The sequence below is a fragment of the Blennius ocellaris genome, assembly GCF_963422515.1.
Source record: "Blennius ocellaris genome assembly, chromosome: 16".
Classification (NCBI taxonomy): Eukaryota; Metazoa; Chordata; class Actinopteri; order Blenniiformes; family Blenniidae; genus Blennius; species Blennius ocellaris.
The window spans coordinates 13,461,497-13,485,501 of record NC_137665.1 but is presented as its reverse complement, the minus strand read 5'-3'; the positions used below and the strand labels follow the sequence as shown (position 1 = coordinate 13,485,501).

The window sequence follows — 24,005 nt, the reverse complement described above, 5'->3', positions numbered from 1 at the left end:
CAGCACTGTGCACTTTTTATGGAATTGCACGGAGCCTCTTTCTTGCCGGACATTAAAATTTATGCAAATTCTGCGGAAATCCAGAAGACTCAGAAATGTAACAAGAGCCACCGAAAAGTCTGAATGCATCCTCTGCTTTACCTTTCAATGCAGGATGGTGTGCACGGACTGATGAACTCAGCTGTTTTCCTGCACTTTTATAATGGGAACATCTCACAGAATTTGTGGCAGCTGTAGCATACGGGGATTGTACAGCATGTGACATTTCAATACGTGATTGAATATAAATAGAAAAACCTTTAAATGGAAAAATGTATCCGAACAAAACTGAAGAATTTGTGCACAGCATTTGTAAAACCTGAATCTGAAGTCATAAAATGTGAGTATATTTTGGTAACCTGAGATTGTTTCTTCTAGCCAGCAGTGTGAATACTGTTTAGTATTAATACAGTATGCAGTGATTTCCCGCTGATTTATATGCACAGGCATAAAATTACTTCACACAGCTATTCCAGCTTCACCCACATTAGTATTAGAATGTCATCACAGCCGTAAACTCGCTTGGGGTTTACAGTGGGAACTCAGTAATGAAGCAGTCTTTCTCTTTGCACTATCCACTATCATAAGGAACACTGAAAATAATACTTTATTGATCCCAGTGCCAGAAATTCCATTTTATTTTGCTCCTCCTGCTCCGAGTGAAGATGCTACATCAGCCACTAAACAGTGTGCCGAATGTGTTTCGGGGATTGGTTGTCTCCATCAAGGACAAATCCTGGTCCTTGTGTGTTGTCACAGAGCTCTTTTTTGCTGAGGAAAGAAGCAGCAGTGGATGTATCTCCACAGACTGCACAGATTACGACTGAGCTTCCCTGATAGCCCACAGTGTCAGGATTCAATTTAGGAGGTAATGTGGCTTCAGCTGACGTTTTAAAATCACACAGATCACAATCAGGGGTAAATAACTTTATGCTGCACTGTAAATCTAAATTGTTTCCCTATTTATAGCTCCTGGCACTTGTTGAGTAATGGGATGAACGAATATGGTAAATGTTACAGAAACATGCCTTTATGATTATACATCGTTTTTTGTTTTTTTTTATTGTTCTCGCAGTGATTTCACAGCAAAAAGAATTACATTGAATAGCTGTGATCACCTTTTCCTGTAGGGTACACCCACTCTCTGCCTAGTCCAATGCTGACACAAATCATTTATCTGAGTAAACAAAGGCCGTGCAAAGACAAAAGTGACGACAGTGTTTATAATCCGCACAATCCTGGAGCGTGAGCAGCACGTGCACCGCGCGTAAGAGGACAGATGTGCGTGAAGGAAAATCCCAACGCTGGGATATAGGGCGCTTCATGTCGAGCCTGGGGTGAAAACGGAATAAATCATGAGGGAGAAGCAGGATGTTATTACTACCTTTGATGGTGGTGATGCTTGCCTGCCTGAGCGCGAGGTGATGGGATCGCGCACCGGCGTTTAGACGCACTGGATGTGCGGTCACAGGTGTGCGGCACGGCGGCTGGATTTTGGATTTGGACGTGCGATCACAGTCGAAATTATAGGAAATATCCCAGATTTTTCTTTAACAGTAGCTCTTTAAAAAAAAAAAAATGAACCCCACATCACATTCATGTCTTGGCCTTTCCAGAATGAGCTGAACAGCAGCGGAGAGTGGGGGAAGGGAGCCCGAAACAAACTCCATACACAGACACACATACATACACACAGAGAGAGAGAGAGAGAGAGAGAGAGAGAGAGAGAGAGAGAGAGAGAGAGAGAGAGCGAGAGAGAGAGAGAGGGAGAGACAGGCCTTTCACTAGCCGACCGACAAGTGCACAACTTTGTCACACTATTAATATCTGCCCCGTAGCCTCACGCGGCCGCACAAGTGAAGGGAAAGCACGAAGCGCGCAAACATCCAAATTACGCGCACAGAGAGGGAACCCTGCACCGATTTCCGAGCAGACTTGCAACCAAGCAAAGCGATGGTAATATTTCCCGAGCAGGCTACCGCAATCCCAATCTCAGAGCGGGAGGGAGGGAGGGATTGAGGGAGGGAAGGAGGGAGCGGAAGAAAAGTGACAGATACTTCACCGGTGGGAATCTTCTCGATGCTCTCGGGTGCATCGGGCGTTTGGACCGACACGCGTGACAGCAGGCAGTGTCATAGTGACGAGCTGCAAGACTTTAGAAATAACAAAGAAAAGAGTCCGCTGTGCGCCTCTCCATGGCTGTCTCTCACTGTCTGTGTGCGGAGCTCAGGCTGCACAGAGCAGCGGATGACGCACAGCGCCTCGCCCGTTCACTACGCAAACTGCCAGTGTTTGGTGTTGGTACATGTGGTACTCCCTCCTCCTGCATCCCTCTCTCAAGTGATCAGGTCAGATCATGTGAAAATAGGCCGAAGTGTTCGGTTCCTTTCTTCTTCTTTTTTTGTTCTTGCAATCCTCAAGAGAATTGAGCCAACTGGAACAATCCCACGCCCATAAAGTGGAAATGACATGGGAGATGAGGGTCAACAGAGAGGATACTTGACCTGGCTTCAATATACTTGGTTTTGTATTCATTGAATGTTTAATATATGCGAGCCATCATGATCCAATTTAACCAGATAATAGGCAATGGTAGAGCACACCTGTCCATAGCATGGCAAACACACACCTAAAATACATTTTGTTGAACTCTGAGATAAAGCAGAGTATACCTGGGGAAAACCAATGCGTGGACAGGGAAAATATACAATCTCCACATAGCGAAACGCCCAGCCCAGTCTCAAACCTTCTCGCTAAAGAGTGCTAATATAACTATGATCTTCTATATTCATAGAAAATTCAATTATGACAAAATGATGTCTCTCCATAACCAAGACAGGCCACTTTAATATGGCTAAAATAATCCCTCTTCCAAATTAAATGATGCAAAATCATCTGTTGTGGAATACTTTGAGAGAAAACAAAGTATCTTCTCTATTGAAAAATGAAAATACATCAACAAATAATCTTTTTCTATTCACCTGATTAATAAACAAATAAGAAACAATAACGCTTCTATTTTTGAAAATCCAACTGTAACAAACAATTCATGTTTTTTTTCCAATATAAAAATGTTGCCATCTCATAAAAAACACTAGTTTCACAGGCTCTGAAAAGTGTTTTTTGTTCAGAAAAAAAAGAGGATAAAATATGCTTATGGTTTAATGAAGATTCTGAATTGTTCATGTGAGTCTCCACCTCCACCAACAGTGGTAATAATTATTTACCCCTTCTCAAATGCCTTCTTAACAATATTGACATTTGGAATAAATTAGACGTACTATCCTGTGTTGGGGGAAGATAATATTATATCATATAAGGTTATTCTGACCATTTGTGATGTAAGACGTGAATCCCAGCAATGAGTATTTCTGTGTATATTTTGTTTAGATGAGGATTTATATGAATCCAAATTAATCGTATTACTTATGAAAGCAGATAGTTCCTTTCACCCATTTATATTTTATACTGCATTCTCCAGTGAGTGGTTGCATGGCGCTGTAGCTGATAAAAAGCAGGGTACATCTTGGTCATGACATCATCTCATCAAAGGGTAAACACAGCCTTAGACCAAATCCTGCAAAAACATAAGTTCTAATGAACTTCAAGAAACCTTAGAAACAAAAAGAGACCCCACGAACGATAAGCCAGTACAACTCAAATGTCTAAAATACTGAATATTATTGTTCCCAGAATGCACCTCTTCTGTTAGTCATCCTCACACCTATCCTCGACCAGGAGTGTCAAACATAAGACCCGTGGGCCAAAATCTGCCTGCAAGAGGCGCCAATCTGGCCAAACCTGGAAAATTGTAAAAAAAATTCTGAAGGAAATATACTTTTTTTTTAAAAACACATTTCTTAAGAGTACTGGACAAAATGTGACAGAGACCTGAGCTGAGATGTCGTTGCTGCTGCCATGAATGCTTGCTACCTCATTGCTCAAAGCAATGCTGTCAGGGTGCGTTTGTATAAAAATGCTTAATGCAACAGCTCAAGGAAAACTTTTTTTTTTTTTTAAACATTTTAGTGTATTTTGCACCAGGTATTAAAGCTGGCTTTATTTTGCCATTGTAGGCAAAACAATTTGTTTGGTTTTTGCAAACATTTCATCATTTTCATCACATATACTCTGCTCTCAAACAAACAAAACATAAAAAATTGAAAGGTTATTAGGACACTATTTTACCAGTCCAGCTCACTCAAGATAAAAATGGTCTGTGTGTGACTGCTGAACTAAAATGATTGACACCTCTGCTCTAAAGTTTTGTACTGGCTTTTCATTACAAATCTATGGTATCTGATCTCAGTGAGACTATACAAAGTTCCTGCAGGGCCAGGGGACTTATTTAATGTAAGAAGCCATGTGGTCCACACTTTGCCATCGCGTCAGGAAGAGGTGCTTTGATCAAAGAAAACAGATTAAGGAGAACATTTTCTTTATTTAATGTGTGCCGCTTTCACGCAGCTTTTGCTATACATTTTAGGATTAGAAGAAGAAACAGCTGTGCTACACTTTTTACTAACGTATAAATCATTCTACTTCTATTTTCACACATATTGGACAAATGACCAACAATAGCCCATCTTGAGATAAATGCACACAACACCCTTGATGTTTACATAATTTCCTGCTTCAAACAAACTTCAAACATGACTGAAAATGGCACAATAGCGAGTTCAACTCCTACACAGGCTTAACTTGTCTTTGCGTTGATGTGACTCTAACACAGGGGTGTCAAACATAAGGCCTGTGGGGCAGAACTGGCCTACAATAGGCTCCAATTCGGCGCAATAAACCACCAAGCAAATAGGAAGAATTTCAAAGAAAATGTAGATTTAAAAAAACAAAAAAAAACCACACATTTCATAACAGCAGTAGACACAACAGAACACTGCGATCCGAGCTGAGATATCAGTGATGCTGCCATGAAAGACAGCAAACTAACATTAGCCTGCAGTAATTTTCATTAGTAGTTGTTTGGTTGTTGCAAAAATAAACATTTTCATTATATATACTCTGCGCTACAACAAAGATACATTTTAAAGCTTAAATCAAAAGGTTATTATGGTACTATTTCACCGATCTGGCCCACTCAATGAAACTAAAGCTAATCGTGTTTTACACCCCTGCACGAATACAAACATTTGGAGTATTTTCACCAAAGACAAAGATGTATCAGATGGACTTTCACATGTATTGGTTCGTGTTTCAGTGCGTTTTTCTAATAGAAATCAATACATCTCGGGTGAAAGCTGCACAAAGCAGACACATCTGAACACACTGAAGAAAGCCATCGCCATGCCACTCCATTATTAAATGGCATCTTCAGCAGCTGCGAGCAAGAACAAGCCTGATAAATCAGCAGTAAATCATTCCTTATGAATAACGGAGCATCCGGTGCACCTCTGTTTCAGATCAGCCATCATACATTCACTGTCGTTATGGCTTCATAGTACAAACCCATGCAGCAATAAAAGCAGTTATGCTTTTGAAACCAGGCAATCAGCCGGCATTCAAACAGTTTCACTGAGTGTGAGATTAAAGGATTTAAACTGTGCGTTTTTGTAATTACATAAAACCATCCGAGAACAGCTGAATGAGCGAGAGCGTGAATTTTCACACTCCATATTTCTTATCACCTGAAATGACTGCTCAAACCTGGAAAGCTGTGAAGGTGTTAACTGCGCACGGTACTTACAACATTCATGCCGCCGACATAAAACATAAAAAAGATTCGACACGCTGCAGGCTCCTCCAGGCAAAATTGATTTTGTGCAGGAACACTTTAAGCTTCCTGATTCACAGACTCTGCTTTTTCCACTTTATAGCATTAATTGCCTTCTTTGGCTATTTACTGTATATCGTTTATTGTAATCTCTAAAACACTCGCACTTGGAAACACAAACAAAAACCAATTATTCAACAATTCTGACACATCAGCTATTTTAAACAGGTCTTCAGAAAGCAAAGGGCAAAATATTTACTGCCAAAAAGCTCTCACAGATGATTCCTCTCCATGAATTAGGTATTTATTTTGAGACTCAAGCAGGCTGCCACAGTTTCATGAGTTTCACTGCTGTAAGCAGTTTTGAGTAGCTTTCTTAAAGCATTGTGGATATTGTGAACGTTGGGTATTTTTATTTAATGATGTAAATTAACAAAGGAGAGAATATTGACTGTAGATTAAATCCACATGTTTTACCGTGAGTTGGCTCCTCTTCCTCACACATCCTCGGGCTGTGCATGCTTCTGCTGAAGGGTCCATGTTGAGGTCATTCATCACATGTTGCTGCTGCGATGGTATAGCACTTCTCGCCCTGGTGAAAAGGAAACGCCTGAAAGGGGAACAACTTGGCTGTAACTCTCCGTCTTCACCATCCATTTGTTTCTGGAAGAAAGAAGAGAAATTAGTTTAGTCCGGTTAATGTTGACAGAAGAAATTAAGGGAATAAGAGATAAGAATAAGGGCTGCAAAGTGATCTAGTGGTTGGCACTCTGGACTCACGACAAGAGTTCCATGGTTTTGAGTCCAGGATCGTGACCTTTCTGTGTGGGTTTTGTCTGTGTGTGCATGAGCTTTACTTTCTTTCCAAAAACAAGCACTTGACTTCTTCTATTTGCTTCTATTCTTATATTTATATTATAAGCTGTTGGGCTCTACAGGCATATAAAATAAGAATTTAAAAAAAAAACTGTTCCTGCAATTTGTAAGTCTTTCATGAGTCTGCAACTGTCGTTACTGTTTTCTTGCACCAAATACTTTTGTGTCAGGACTCTGTGTCGGCACCTTTGTATGTCGCCTCGTGTTTCCGTTTAACCAATGGCCTTCTTCCTCTGTGTGCTGTGTTCCACCTGTGTCCACCCCTTACTTGTGTATTTAAACCCCTCTGCCTAAGTTGTCTTGGTCGGTTCGTCTCGTCAACGTGTCTCATCAACTTGTCTCCTTGTCGCTCCTCTCATCGCCCTTGTGTCTCCAGCGTTTCCTTGTGTTCCTTGTACTACATTAAACCTGGTTTTTATGGCGCTCTTTTAGTCTGTGCTTGGGTCCATCCACACACTACCTCCTATCCCTTGACACTTTTAATTCATCTATGATGCACCTGAAATAAATCCAGGTATAAATTGGTGTTAAATAAGATAGTTATGTTACTCACTCTTCACTTATTTGTTTTAATCCTTATTTATCTTCAAAAATATAAAATAAATCTGATTTGAAAAAATGGCCTTCAGATATTTCCAATCTCAAATGTAGATGCTCTTCTCTTATTTAAGAAACAAAACCAAGAGAGTTCACTTTGTAGGTTCTTGCATTTCATAATAATGAAGGTAACCTAAAGTTGTTTTTTTTCTTGTATCTTTAAGGACATTGTTGTGTCTTGCGCCATATAAAATCCTTCACAAACCCCAACCCTACCATACAATGCTCATATCTCACTATATGTTCAGTGTCACAGCATACTGCCAAAATCAAATATGTCTTACAGTGTTTTAAGGTCATATTAAACCTCCAGCTGCTAAACAAAGATAATCTAATGGCAGTTTTCTTATTCCATCAGCACCCTGTGAGAGCTCTTGTAGTTGTACAGGATGACATTAAAGATGGCACAGCAGCAGGTCAAAGCCACAAAGCAGGTAAATAACACACTGCCCTCCTCAACCCATACAAGCAGGATCAGTTACCGCTGCTGTTTCTTAGTTCATCAGAGGTGAAGGGCCATCAAAACTGAAACAGACATGCGTAGTCCCTTGGAAAAGTGGTTCATAAATGCTATATGACTGATAAAAATCAGCAGGAGCTTCAAAGTTAAAAGATAGAGTCAAAAGCAACAATCAGATGTTGACAGACTTGTGAGAGACTCACTGGTTTGTATCTAGTCCTTCTTAAGAAGCAATATTTTATCTCTGACTTTGGTAATTCTGAGTGATGGTCTGACAGTTGTGTTGTGCGGCAGCTCACCACAGGAACACTGATTCAGGCCGGCTGACAATTTAAAGTCACCGAACAACCTCAGACGATTATTTTGGGCTGTGAAAGGAAACACACTGGCCCATGAAGAACATGCAAACACCAGACAGAAAGGCTTCCAGTCCTGTACTCCAAACAAAGATATTCTTACTATGAGAAAAAAACTACTAACCACAACAACGCAGAGCAACTATAGCCTCTCGTCTTTCCTTTTGTCTCATAAAGTTCAATCATTTTTAAAGATGGGTCGCTTGCATTCACTTAAATTCAGTTTCACATCAAAGTCAGAATATTTGCATTCAAGCATAAACTTCATGAGAGAATATAATATTATAGAAGCTGTTTAGTTGCAATGAAAAATCCAAACCTTTGTTCACACAATTTAAACAGAATGGACACAAAAATCACAGTTGTGAATATTTCTCTACAGTAGGAACATGTAGCACATTTAGACTTCTATTGAAAGGCTCCAGTAAAACAAAAATCAAAAGGTCCTGTAACCAGAAGGCTTTCAAACCGATTCCCTCGGTTAGCTGGAAACGGCGCAGAGTGGAAGGTGAATGGAAAAAAAAAACATCTTCTCTTCTCCAGGAACAACAAACAAAAAGCCCAGAGCTACTGGCCCCGACAAGCTGCTCTGCACCCACAAGAACAATGGAAGGGGTGTCTGTGTGCAGCTCCGAGGTGCAGGGGTCTAAAATCGGTCAGACTTATGAAAAATAACTGGAATTGTTGCCGACGTGCTGTCCTGAAAAAGCAGAGAGGGAGAGCGTCCTGTGTAAGAGACACTATCAAGGATATAAAACCTCCAACGTGCAAATAAAGTGTTATCAATACTGTGTTGAGATGTATTGTTTAAATGGGATTTATTTCTATTTCAAGCATGAGAAGGAAGGTTACACATGTCCAAGCATCCAGCTGTAGTGAAGTGCTACCACAGGACAACTTCATGTCTCCCATTTCAGTCCTTTCAGTCTTTTGTTCCACCTGTCAGTGTGGATTTAGACTCACTCGCAGACTGAAACAGGCTTATCTCCACTGAAGACTCCCTGATGGACAAAAGCCCATTAAGACTTTTTAAATGAATGCTCCCATTTAGCATGTGCACAATGGAAATTTAGATTTCACGGAAAAATGACAAAAGACAAGAGAAACAACAAACAGGACAAAGCACATTCGCAGGCATTTCAAGGCAAACTGAAGACAGGAAAAACAGTGAAATGTGATGAACAAAGTTTTTTAGAAGGGGAAGTAAATGTGGCACAGTTATTGAAGGGATTCAGTGTTTGTTTTAAGTTCTGAGAATGGGGTGAAATCAAAAGACTGTCAGAAAATGTATTCTGGAGTCCTGCTGATGTCCTTTGTCCAGGCTGAATAGATCATGACTAACTAGTCTTGGACTGGATTAGGCACACAGGATTGAGCAATTTAGAGAATTGAGTTTATTTTTGCTGGATATCACAGCTTTGAGAGCACCATATTCCCAGAAGAAGGGGGAAATCTGATTAAAAGGCCTACATTTCCTATGGCGATAATACCAAAGACATACAGACGGAAGCATGTAGCAAACGGCGAAAGTACACCAGCAGACATCTGGCGGCATGAGAAAATTCAAATTAATCTAAGTGTTCATCCTCGCATGGTCCTCAGTAGTCTGCTCATGGGATACACATTCACCAGTCAAATCAGATGATGTGCTTCGCTTTTGATGAGAGGGAGGACACAACAAAACAGCATGGCACTGACATGAAAAAAAAAAAAAAAAACGGGAGCAGACATAATAGAGCGATGCACAATACAATGGAAAGTTACTAGTAACAGCAGTTTTTAACCCTCGCACACTCAAAAGCAGACATCGTACCTGCTGGTTTACCTTCCTGTGAGATTCTTGGTTTTGTTGTGCTGAATCGCAGACTACTGCCGCCGCTTTTCTAGCCGTCGAATACAGTCCATCGTAGTCTGCAGTGAAGACTGCCGCCATCTTTAATCACAACAGAGTCCATCTGTCGATGGTTCTTCCCTTTCTACCCTCTCTTTCTCTGTTCCAGTCTCTCTGTTCCAGCCCTCCGTTTGTTGTGGGGGGGTTCTTATTTTCCATCCGACATCAAACCACCATATCGACAGGCTCATGGGCCGCCCAGTAGGGGGGCAGCGTGAACATGCTGCATTGGCTGTTGTCCTTTTCCAAGCCGCAGATTAACTGACCACATTTATTTTTCTCAGAATCGTATGGATAGCCGGCAAAAAAATAAATAAAAAAATTCCAGCTCTCAGGCCTTTGATTTCATCAAGCCTGGCCTCAAAGCTTCTCCATGATTGTCCCTGAATGCATCTTTTCTTTAGATGTTTCTGATGGGATTTGATTGAGGCCACATCTGTGGAACAGCTTTTAAATCCACAATTAATTTACAATAAAGATGAAATCACTCAAAAACTGTTTTGGTAGATCTTCATCAACCTTTTTTTTCCAGTTTTTTTTGTCACATATACTTTAAACCAAGGATTTTCCTCTTTTTTTCCGCAAAGTTCCACTGCAATTTCATTGAAGCTAAATTCAACCTCGAAACACTCAATCTACATTTATAAGTGTGAGAAGACTCTGTCTGCTGAAGCATCTCATTTAAAGTGACGTTTCCTTTTTTGTCCATCCTGGTCCTTTGTTGCTTTCAAAGCTGGGGTTCAAAAGCGCATCTTGTTTACCGCCACTGTTTTGTTCCGGCAAACTCTTTCAACATACAATAAGGAGAGTTACATTTCAAAATGGTCGACGCTCTCACCTTCCTCTCCTGTTGTCCGGGTCGTCGGATCTTGTTTCTGTTGTCCGCCATGACTGGGCGCAGTCCCGTCAGCCACTCTGCTTCACTTTCTATTGCTCCTGGACCTGTTTCCCATTCTGTAGGATGAGCATCTTTACTTCATGCTACAGCTTTAGCCGTGGGACCCTATTGGCGGAAACAAGGACCAGATCATTGTCTGCACTATCATATTGTAGCTATGGTAACAGACCCAACAGGCGGATGAGGATGTACACAAGCTGATCCATCAAAAACTCACCTTTTAAGTCGTATTTGCTTGTAAAAACTGCCCAATTAGTAAAACAAGAAAAGAGAAGAGGAACAGGGTGAAATAATTTAAAAAAAAATTTCAGAGAAGGAATAAAGATGATATTGCTTTTACTTCATCAGCTCCTCACCTCTCAACAGGATTTCACACTTGCACGTCTCGTGGTGACCAGGGTCAGGTCGAGCGTACCCTCCTCACAATGACCAATTTTCTCCTCAGACTCCACCAGCAGGAATGTACTGGGTACATTGAAACATGGTTTATTTCCATTTATATTAAGCAAAACACCCCACATAGGTAAATAGTTTTATGTAATTGTCAAAAAATGTAAAAGGCTTTTGTGAGATTTGTAAATGTGATAAATAAGTCATGTATTAAGCAGTAGCTTTAATTTCCAATTCAAGTTCTCAATTCAACCTCCTTATAATAGAATTTCACTATTGTGTATTCATTGTTTTGCCTTAGAGGGTTCAACTCGCACTCACATTATAATTTCTGTCAAATTAGTCAAATTACAGTCTAATATATTCAAACTTGTCATAAATTTGGACGTTTAAAACAAACCCTGGTGCTATTGTTGCATTAGTAGGACTTTAAAAAAAAAGCTGTTTTAGTTTATATTGCAGTCATAAAGAATATATTTTTAGTTTTGTATTCATACCCAGATAGACATAAATTCAGACTCTCCCCAATATACATGTTCGCTCCCTCACACCTACATAAAAATATACAATCATAAAACTGTGTACAGTCCTATTTACAGTGGAGACACTCAAATAAATCATATTTATCACCAAATCTTCTTCTCTGTATTTGTTGGCAATGGGCAATCTGACCCTGAGGTCTCATCTCATTCTTGATGGTCAGTATGGAACTTGAGACACATTCAGCTGTAGATAACAAATGCTATCTCAATTACAGCGAGAACCATCTTATATGATATTGTGCTGACTCGCATGTAAAACCTTGGCGACAGTGTTCATCTTCACTTACCATCGTCCTTTGTCACTGTTGTGTTGTCTTCTTGTCGAGATGAGAAACTGCAGAACACACAGCCGTATGAGCAGTGGCACAAATGTTTGTTTGCAGCTGTTATTAAACTGAACCTACAAGGATATACCAGAAGAAAAGAAATTATGCAATGTGTTGAGAATGTGTCTCTTGTTCATGCGTTCACTATCAACGTCCTGAGTGCAGATTGGAGTCCAAAGTACGCACATCAAGGAAAGATATGATATTTAGCTAAAATCCCTGCCAGGTTTCCCCTCCCGCCAAGTTGCACCAACATGCAACCATAATCAGACTCCACACACACAGTCCAGAGAGAGATTACCATACACCAAATCACATACACAAGACGATTAATCAAACTCTGAATGGTGATTTAAAGTGTGCACCTCTGATCATCAAAAGGCTGTTGAAGATTCCCTGATCAACATGGTGGGAGAAGAGATGCAAAGCATGGTACATGGTGGACCACTTCAAATGATGAATGGACCTTACTTACAAAGCTCATTGTCCTTGCTTCAGCAATCGTAACAGACTTCACATGTTCACATGCACCCATTCACTCCTACAATAATTCATGCATTCACGTACCAAGGCCACACCATTAGGAGCATGTAAAAGTTCAGTGTCTGGTCCGAAGGTACTTCCAAATGTTGATGAGTTCAGATGGGCAAATGAATCATCAAAATCAAGATTATATGTGAGCATTTCTTCCAAATGAGTTGTACTGATGGTGCGTTCATACCCATCATCATTTAGTCCAGTTGAGATGAACTGTGACTATTGTTACATTAGTATGATCTTTTTGTGCCAGTGTGATTGCTGGTATCCAAACCATGTCCAAATAAGAGGATCAAGAAATAATCTATTCAAATCCAATTCAGGGAGAAGAGGTGGGTTTTAAGATTTATTTAAGATTTTATCTCAATCCCATTTGAGCTTCAGCCTGGTTTTAGGCTCTACCCAGAGCAGCTGATCGGCAGACTTGAGGGAACGGCCAGGGTTTTACGGGTGTAGCAGTTCAGAAAGGTTGGATGAGGCAAGACCATGGATCAATTTAAAAGCTCACACACCCCAACACAAAGTACGTTGCAGTAACCCAACCGAGTGGTAAGGACCACATGAATTACTACCGCAAAAGAAAAAAAGCTTAATTTAACCATCTCCTTAACCAACTCCTTATGCTGTGCAAAGCTTTATAACGTCCATCATGTTCTTTTCATATAACAATTGTTAAATAATTGTGGAGGAATAACTCCACCAATATTTAGTGGGTGTTTGCCCTTTTGCAAGTACATTTTAATTGGTTTAGGCTTTCGTCTGATGGAAGTCAGTATCGAGCAAAAAGCAATAACTCGACCATACACAAGGTGGGATGGACGACATGTTTGTCTAACGCTTGTGGTGCATATGTGTGGTAGCAGCGTTTTCAATAAGTTGTATTTTCCTCTGTCTAAATTGAGACGCAGTTGGCAGTGTTTTCCAAAAAAGTTGTTTTCAGTGGCTCCAAGCACTGTTGCTGCATAACAGTTTTCTATTTTCACTTCAAAACATTGCAGAGTAAACGGGACCCTTGTTTGATTCTTTTTCATGATTTTGATTTAAATGCATGCTGTTGTAAATGTATAACATTGGAAACACATCTGATCAAAAATTGTTATTGCATTGTTAATTTTGCACAGATAACCGAATTGCATTGTAGAGTACAAGACTTTAATCCACGCAAAAATCATTCAAGTTCCTATTTTTCAACCATTTTGGAGAAAGTCAATGCTAATATTGATATCAGCACATTTGTTTCCATCTAATTCTACATTTAGTGGAGTTAACAGTCTCATTTTGATGGCTGATCAGGGGGACTCAGATATGAAATACATTCTTTAAAAAAAAAAAAAATCTATGTTACAAGTTACTGATTTTGCCCTTTCTCTGGGTTCATTTTAAGTGATAACGTTTAATTTTGAAGCTGATATCAGCCAATAATAATTAGCACCCAGACTCGCTCATCTCTGCTGGACAGGAGAGTTGCACAATGGCAGTCAGAATCACTCATTTTATTACACCCCCATCTTGTGTGACACAATATGTTTCAGTCAGACAATTGCTGCAGGATCTCACTTCGTTGATCCTTATAGGAATTCAGAAATCATAAATATCCTTCAGTCTGACTTTTGTTAACAGAAAGTACAAACAACCCAGAAAATGTTCCGTCGTACATAGATGTCCTCACCATTTCTGGGCACAAGAGAATTTATTTGCAGGCAGCTGAGCAAATATAAAAGTTTTTCGTTTTTTTTTTACATGAGCAAACTAATAAATAATTAAACAGACTGCTACAGTAATATATCATGTTCTCTGAGGGACTGAGCTCCTGGGTGTTCCCCATATAAGCAAGAATGCAACTAAATCATTTGATGTTCAACTGGAACTTTTTGTTTTTCCCAGGATATGACAATTAAGGTGTTTTTGAATGGAGAAAAAAAATGGTCAGTACCTGATAATATAGAGTAATCTCAATGGCCCAATAGTGATTTTAGAAGCCTTATCTAAAAAAAGTGGCTTCTTTAGGGTTATTTAAGCTGGACTACTACAGAAAAGACATTCATGGTGCTCTGAATTCAATCTAGCAATGTAGTTTATTCAAGAGAAGCCCTGTTTTTGCTCTGGTGCTCAGCACAACGTGCTATAAGCAGGTCAAGGTGAAGACTCCACATCTGTGATTTCCACTGCTCACTCATTCCCAATGGAAATGAGTCTTATTCATTTTTCAAACAGCCTCTAGGATATCTGATCCACAAAAAGAAAAGAAAAAAAGAAAGGAGGGAGAAGAAGAAAAGCTGCACAGGCAAACATTCATCTTTGATGTTTTGGAAAGAAAGACAGCGAAAAGCTGCAGTCTGGCTTCATGCATATTGTATTGGTTTGAAAAGAATTACAATCAGCCTACTAGTTCTTGTATTTATTAGATATGCAAACCCATCTCTGTCAGTTTGACACTGATTGATGGAAAGTTTTTGTTGCACAAATACTTCAAAAATTCTAGTTTTTTTTTTATTTTAGTCAAACTTTTGAGGGTTTTGCGGATTTTCTCTGACCCCTGACTCCTTTTCTGCCGCCACGATTGAGTTCAACCTTCGCCGGGTGAGTGGCATGAGAGGATGGTCTGCAGAGTTGTAGACTACATGGAGAGTATAACTATAGCTGCTTGATTTTCTGTAGTCCTCTGATATTTTACCTACCCACATCTCAAGAGAATGAAAACTGAAAACCAATGGATGAACTAATGCAGCAATGTGCTCCAAGGAAAATGGATGCATGATGCAGATTCATTTCCGATTTCATAGCACAAAAAAGATTTCTGCACTGAAAATAGAAGAGCCTCTTGTGCCCCGAATGGATACAACTTGAAAACCAGACACAGACACAGTATGTAAGAATGCTCTGTACGGAGCATTTATAGAAGGACACTAACTTTTGGAAAGTGTTTCGACTGTCTCTGTGTAAACACTGAAAAACACAACTTTTCTGAAACACTGCTTATGCACATGCGCATGCCAGCCATACGACATAGTTCTTACTCACACGCACTACCAGATGGACAATAACAACAATGGCGGCCAGCAGAGTGTTATGATGTTTTCATGTAATGTTTTCAGCGTTTCTGCTGAGTTAGGGTGAGCCCTAAAATGAAAAACTTTACTGAAACAAAAATGCAAAAACAATGTATTTTCATTTAAAATGTTGTCATGTCAACGGGGCGTCAATCATGAATACCCCAAAGCCAGCTCTCCAAATAAAAGAAAGTGGATCATTAAATATTCATACTGGCCTTTATTTTTTGATCAGCCAAATTCTTTGTGGTGTAGTTCGTTTTCATTTAGTCGTTTCACAAAGGGAAGCAAGTACATAACCAACATTTATTTGACATAATTATTTTTTTGAGAAAAGAAAAGAAACTCACTGGTTTAGATGTCTTCTGCCAACTTTAGCAGCATGTTTGAAACCTTCTGCTTGTTAAGGGAGAGGCTTGTGTGCTCTCGTGGTAGCAAGCACCACCCTCTAGTGGTCTGTTAGAACAATGCGTTTAATCTTTTCGCTCACAGCAAATCCTTATGGGCTGAGGTCCTGAGACAAGATGGCGGATGTTTAGAAAAAATACATGGCAAACATGCAACATTAAATCTATATATTTACACTACACAATGGAAAACGCATGACGTGTAATAAGCATTACGATACTATAAAACGACTCTGCGAGAGCACAGCGCAGGCGCGGTGGCCAAGTGGTAAGGCGTCGGTCTCGTAAACCGAAGATCGCGGGTTCGAACCCCGTCCGTGCCTTTTACGTCTTCATGAGACTCACGACACGAAAAAATCGGCCTTTAACTAATTACAATCAGCCCAAAAAATATTTATCTACGGATTCTTGGAAGTTCTAATTTAGTGGATTCTTAGAACTGCCCTATTTTGTTTTTATCAAATATTCACAGCTTTGTGGCATTGTCTGCAGTCGCATTAGTTGAAATGTACTGAATGTGAATAGACATGGACTGTGCCTGTATCCAGATAACACGTGAGGTTTTCAAAAACCCAATGTACTGTAAACTCTTCTTAAAATGTGTGCTTGCTCATAGAAATATAAAGACCTTGTTAACTCAAAATCATGATCATGATCAGTTTTTATTTCCATATCCTTGATATTGTCATAGAAGTGCTAAACAGTGAGTCAGTCAGATGACACTGATGTAGTGTAGTGCAGTTTCCAGGGTAACGCTCCACTTTGCAGCATCAAGGATTCATATCTGGTCGGTGCTGTGGTATCATCATGTCCCATCTGTTGAAGGACTGCTTTGTAAAAATGACGTATTATAATTTTAGATGGAAATAACTGTAATCTGCTGCAGTAGTTTGCAACAATCTCAAGTCAACAGGGTCCACAACACATCACCAGTGGTTGTCAAAATTGCAGCTGAGAGTAAATGCTGCATTTAGCATGTAACCTCGTATCTTGGCTACAGACAATAGGATCCAGATGGTAAAAATCACTACTTCTGAGCTTTGTTCATCAGAAGAAAACCAAAGAAATGTTATCCAATGTGACTCAGGCCCACATGTGGACAAAACAAAGCCATCAAATTGATGCCTTCTGATGATTTGAAATCCATGTCATTGAGGAGAAATGTCAGATATTCTTCACTTGTGTCCACTGTGATTATTCTTCACCTTTACCACCTTCCCCCTTCGGGAATAACACCATGCAAACAAGGCCATTGTGGCTGACTCCTCAGCTATCTCTGCTGTTAGCAGCTTGTTTCCATAGTAACCTGGATGATTCCCCCCCACCCTTTTTTTTGAATAGGGTCAAATAAAACATTTTAATATTATGATGGTTTTACAATGTACATTTTAGTCTTTATTAAACATTTGCTTCTATTGGGTTTAAATAAAACAGATTATTTCATGCACAAACACGGTAAAGACAGTAAACCCACATAAGCACACTGTCAAAAGTGAGTCACTTCACATATTCCTCGACAGGCAATTCTCAGCCTCCTTAGAAATACTTTCGCTTTTCACAACCAATATTTAAACTCCAGTTATAGGAACAGATGAAGTGTATGTATCACACCTTTTCCAGATAGGAACAGATAGGGAGTGGGGGGCTTGGGGAAAAGTACTTGAGGGTGTATCCTCACTGGTACTCATTGAGCCTTATATTTTTCCATGCTGATTTGAAAGACTGAATAAGAGCTGTCTACCCAGTTAAGAAGCACAGTGTAGGAAATACCCAGCCTGCAGCAAAACGGAATAAAACAGAATACTATAAATACTATAAATTCAGCCTCCAAGTTCAAATACTTTCTGATGACGCACACATGCTTGAAGCAGCTCGGTGTCAGCTATAAAGACGACAATAATAGTTTGTTCATGCTGTTCAGGAGATTTTGTGCATCACTTTTAATTGTTGTTTTGATTGCCTAAAATGTGTTCTAAAATTGTGTTTCAGGCAATATAATACTAACAATAATAATAATAATAATAAGGTCGCTGTACACGATGAACTTATACTTGTACAGTTAGTTTGTTTATTTTTTAAGTAAAAAAAGTAACAACAATAAATAAGGGAGTAAGGTGACCCAATGGCATTAATGATGTAGGCTTGAAATGATTGAGTGCTGTCGAGGACGACACCCAGACTCTAAACCTGAGAAGAGAGAGAAACAGAAGAGCTGTGGATGGCCACAGAAAAAAACTATGAATTTTGGTGAAGTGGAAGAGATGTTGTATAAAAGGAGGTAGACAAAACACTGTGTAACAGTTGCAGCAGGTCCAGGCTATTCGCACATTGATTTTATCTCAAAAAGGAATGGCATGAAGTAAAGCGAAGTTGTCATAACAAATTCAGTTTAGATCTGTGATTCGCAGTCTTGCCTCACAGTGTGATTTTCTCCGGTTTGAGAGACTGAGGAGCCTTTCTGTAAAGATTCAACCTTTTCTCTCTGTCCAAAAACCTGTGTTTAAGGTTTATTGGTATGAATTTCATATGCTTGTGTGACTCTGGTGACCTATTCAGTATGTACCATAGACATTTCGAACTAAATGGAAACAAAACTTCCAAAAGACATTTACCAGGGTCTAGAAATGTATTGTATATTATTCCCAAGAACATATTCATCAATATATCAAATGAACAGGCAATCTCCTACCTCATGAAAGACACACAAATCTCATGCTGCCCTGACGTTTGTTCTGCACACATTTATCATTGTTTATGTTCCACGCGATCAATGCCATCACTTCCTTGTGAGCCATCTGGCTCTCGGCTTGGGAGCCAAATAGTTGATTAAAGAACTCAATTAGCATGGAACAGGTTCTGTCAGCCCACCGGCAGGAAATAAACAACACTTTTTCTTTTTTTTTTTTTTTCTTTCTTTTTTTTTTTTTTGCTGCCATGTGAATGCAGGAGTGGCGACCCGCATGTTAATGGCCGAAGGCAGAGTGCGCCTTGGATGGACAGGTCAACACTCCCTCAGAGGTCAAGACCCACACACACACACACACTCACATTCACACATACCAGCAATTTCAGCGTCACCACTCCTCACCATTCCATTTCATGGGTTTTTTGTTGGGTTTTTTTATTTGACTGTGAGAAGAAACACCCTGGCAAAACTCATGTGCACATGAGGAGAAAGCAACATGTAAAAATCGTCACAGTGAGGCCCCTACACCCAAGATGGGAGTGCTAACCACTGTGTCACTGTGTGGAGCCTTATTGATATTTTATAGGGGAACATGGCTGCAATCAAAAACAAAAACCGCTTGAGAATGACTTGAACCTGTGTGCCAATAACTCTAACTTCTTCTAACTTTTAATTGTTTTGGTGACCTGCCCAGGCTGTACCCTGGATTTAAGGAACCTATTTGTACCAAAAAAATAGGGTTTACACTAGAATGTAGTTGAGATGTGCAAATGAGAAAACTACAGAAACAATGAAATACACACACATTTTCCAATACCTCAAGCCTCAAACTATGGCCTCTGCTACAATGAAACATGTCATTAAAAACAAATCAAGCTGGTTCAAGATCTTATAATAGTATCTGTGGCAAACAGGTTGGCAACATTAGCTCAGCAGCAGAATTATAACAATCATCACTTCATCTTGACAAAAGCCAGAGACGTTCTGAATCACTTTCTCTGTCTGCCAGGCGGCGCATTGAGCTTACGTTTTCTATAACCCTCAGATACCCAGAGAAGGTTGGACACAATCGGGCAAGTGTTTGCGGGCCATGACCCAAATACTTATTTCTAGTCATGAAGCTGCACCATGGCATCATCTCCCATTTCAGTCCACAGTCATGAGCACATCCAACAAAAGAAACTGTGTCTTTCCTGTGTGAACTCACAGACCAGGCTCGGGACAGGGGATGCTCACAGGAGCTGTAACATCTGGGGGGAACTTTGGTCCCTTTGATTACAGGTGGCGATACTGTTTACTGGGAATCAGACTGAGTCAAGTTTTTTAACTTCACATTGAGACTGGAAGAGGTTCCCAAACCAGAGTTCACTGTGGTGGACTAAAATAGAGCAATGGTTTCTCGCTGGACCAGCAAGTTAAAAGATCCTTTATAGGAACCTTAAGATGCTTATCTTATAGATGCTTTTTTCTTTTTTTTCTTTTGCTCTCTTATTGAGTAGAAACTGCTTGGCTGTGTTTCCACAAGTGTTAAGGTGGGAATATGGTGCCATCTGCAGGTGGATATGTTGACTTTACACATTGTGATCAATCTGATTTTTTGATTGTTGCCCGGCTTCCTTTCTTCTATCCATCCATCCGTCCATAACTCTGAAAACCTTCCAAGCAGCTGAAGGTTTGTGTCTGACAGTTCTTCCCCTGGCACATCATGTGCATTAAAAATAAAACTCAGGGATGAAAGTTGTGCCACTGCAGACTTTATATAGAATAGAAAGAAAAACCTCAGTGTGCCTCACTAAGTTTCCAAATGCTTTTTTTTTTCTTTTTTTTTTAAACCCTTATGAATGAAGCACAGTCAGAAACCAAATGCTCTCTGAGCACAGGGAGTAAACATTGGAGTAATAAAGCAGGAACTGGCAGGTACAGTTCAGGTGCATGTTTCAACAAATAGAATGTCTGTTGTGAGGACTGGTTATCTGACCTTTCCTTTTTCCCATTAACATTTCACCTTGAGGCTGGACTCTGACTGAGCTTCCAAAGAGGAAGTCCCCTTTTCTATAATCCATACCCAGGAAATTAAAGGGATTTCCCCACATTTAATATGAATTATTTTTCCTTTAAAAAAAAAAAACACGGTCTGATAATGTTAAAAATATAAAGCATATTGTAAGTCGCATCTGACTGTATTTTATTGTCGTTATGAAAGGCACACAGGATATGAAGGTGTGTTTATTGTGTCAGTATATACTACACATCGGGTGTTCATCACCACACATGAAATCTGGCCAAAAGGCATATTTCTGGATGAAAGGTGCTTTTCTCAAGCATTTGGCAGCATCTCGGTCACACTTGCACAGGAACTTTTCACATTTGTCGTCCAGATCATCTGCAAAGAGAAGAATTAATGTTTCCTCTCTATAACCCACTGAAAGGAGGAGCTTTTATTACATTACAACATGACGGCACGTGAGAAGTAGTATTTGTTTTTCCTGTTCCTTAGTAATGGGAGTCATAATTGGTTGATAATACAGCAATTTCAACTTGAATTATTACAGTTTCTGAATGTTCATTTAAATCAACATCATTTTAGATCAGGGGCCATATAGAGCCCAATTTCATCTTGAGTAATGGAAATTTAAGAAGTTTTTAAGAAGTATTTAAGAAGTAAATACCGCAGTTTATAGGTGCAGAAAATCGCATTAGAAATATATGGTACGTGCTAGTTTGTTGAGCAATCAGCTCCCTTCTTACAGTTTTAATAAACACATTGTCTCTTTCTCTCTCCTGGCCTGCAGATGTGTTACAAGCTTTTATGAAATCAACTCAGAATGTGCACCACAAACCATGTGTTGCCTCTAGCTAAAGGTATCCCGTCTGTGCACATACAAGGACATTTAAATTAAGTTACAACTGTTTTAGACAAACAACCCAACAGAATCAGACCTATTGTATGTGCAAACAAGCCAATTTGTCTTCCATTAATCCTGTTTTCACATGTTAAAATGCTGAAAAGCAAGAAGAGCAGCAGCTGTTTTCATTTCAGGAGAGCAAACAAAGTATGAAAAAAGGCATTACCGCACTCGGCCTTCTTGTCCTCACACGTCCAGTGATACTGGTCTGTTTTGGTTTGGCAGCCAAGATCTTCTGCTTCGCCGTAGCAGCAATCATGTCTGTGGCAACACCTACACGCAGAGAGATGAACAACAAACCCGCATGTATTATTTGAAGGTCGAGCTCAGTCTCGAGGAGACAAGGTTACAAAAGCAGTGTGAGGTGGGTAGTGACAGGGCTGTGGTCCACATCCCAACGCGGCTATTTTAAAGGCAGGGCAAGATCACCGCACCAGTTTTCACAACAGATAGTTAGCAGTTCTCTGGTTGGAGGGGGTGAGAGGTCTTGTGGTGGAGAAGGAAGAGAAGGAGACGGTAATTAGGAATTGGGTGCGGAATTCTTGGACTATTTTGAAAGGTCCCATTGGACCGATGTGAGTTTGTGGTTCAGTCGACTCATTCATAAATGGAAAACTCTGTGTCCATGTGTGTGTTTGAGCATCCAGATGCAGGAACAGCCAAACAGGAAGAGGAAATAATGTGTACACACCATCTATGGAGAGCAGTACTAACCATCATCTCTGAATGATAACCTTTGGCTCAGTCAACGTTACAAACACACTCATAATAAGTCCAAGGCATATTTTGTCAAGACACACGTGAAAAGTAGTTCCCTAAATGAGTGTGATAAAAGCTGCTGGCTCACCAGTCTGCTCTGTCTTTCGGCCAGCCTTGACCACCCAGTCCACAGTAGCAACCATACATCATGTAGGACAAAGCAGATCTCCCCGTGCTGCACTTGATGACCCCTGCCAGCTCCAGGAGCCCTCTTCTTGTCCGCTGGGACCTGCGTGCCGCCGCAGAAGCAACAGCCACTGCAAAGGGGAACGAACCACAGAAGATGCGGGACAAACTTATCTTTTTGTCTACTTTCCAGTGAAGTCTGTCACTTGTGGTTTGTTTTGGACACAATAACACGCACTTCACCCATAATTGTTTTATTTCAAGACTTTCTGTTCAGAGACAAAGGTTCAAAAGTGTCCATCCATTCTCTACCGTCCACTATGAGCAAAGGATTGGACACACTTACATCAACACCTATGATCAATGTAGAGAAAATTATTTATTCGTGATCCGTGTTTTTTAGACAGTGGGAGGAAACCACAATACCTGGAGAAATTCCACCCATGCACAAGGATGAAAAGATGCAACTCCATACAGAAAAACACAAGTCCAGACTCAAACTGGGGAGTTTCTCACTGGGAGATAAGACTGCTAACCACTACATCGAAATGGCATTGAAGTTTGTGGTATGAAGCCTGTATCCATGATTTGTTTTCATTTTGTTTTTATTCAGGAAGAGCTTTACTTTTTGACTCAAAACAATGACACAAGTTTCATTTGTGTTATTTACACACACTAACAGAGTGTTACAAAACATTTCTTTTTACATCTTCACTTAATCCTCACCTTAGTTTTGCTTAAGCCTTTTATTGCACAAGTATCTGCATCTCTACTTAAGCAAATAAGTACTTTTAATTCCATCCCATCACATGAACACTTTCAAGTCATCACACTGCAAAGCTGCAAGATTTCCTAAAGTCATGGAGTAAAAAGAACACTATCAAGCAGCTCCATCTCCAGGCTCTCACCTGCTCAGGCTCCCTTCTGTGTGTTCTTTTAAATAATTCCCCAAGACTCCTGCATTGTTTCTCTGACAAGAACTCCACTTCAGAGTCAGTAATCAACTTACCAGAGAGCAGGAGAAGTATGCGGTAAAATGCTGCCATGGCATGCAACAGGCAGCTCAACTCCTCACGGCAAGTGTTCCTCACTTCTACTCTCTGAGTGCAGCATGGGAAGCTTTTTTTAGATGCTGTTTGAGTAATCTCCTGAGCATCCCCATTGGCTAATGGCTTATCCCACTGTTTTTCATTCTGGGCTCCCCCTAGAGGGAACTGCTTGGAGTTCATCTGACTTTCTGCTAATTTGTTCTCCATCTTCCATGTCCAGCGTGTAACCTGGAGTGTGTTATTTGAAATGTAATACGTGCATTGACATTAAGGTATGGGCTGTTCTCTCTTATCCTTATTTCCTCATACTAGTTCTTTTTGCTTGGTGAGAGGGCGGGCCCGATTGGAACCCCTTGTGTGCGTGCATGTGTGTGTGTGTGTG

At 40.1% G+C, this 24,005-nt stretch overlaps 1 protein-coding gene across 1 annotated transcript; it reads right to left on the bottom strand.

The window, feature by feature from the left end:
- Window positions 1–20,993: 20,993 nt before the first annotated feature.
- On the bottom strand, window positions 20,994–23,672 carry pla2g10 (phospholipase A2 group X). The gene is made up of 4 exons (XM_080511790.1): window positions 23,584–23,672; window positions 22,537–22,705; window positions 21,856–21,962; window positions 20,994–21,166 (listed from the first exon to the last, which is right to left on the bottom strand). Exons 1-4 carry the CDS (start codon window positions 23,618–23,620, stop codon window positions 21,018–21,020), a joined length of 462 nt encoding a protein of 153 aa, XP_080367916.1. The 5' UTR covers window positions 23,621–23,672; the 3' UTR covers window positions 20,994–21,017.
- Between the last annotated feature and the right edge of the window lie 333 nt (window positions 23,673–24,005).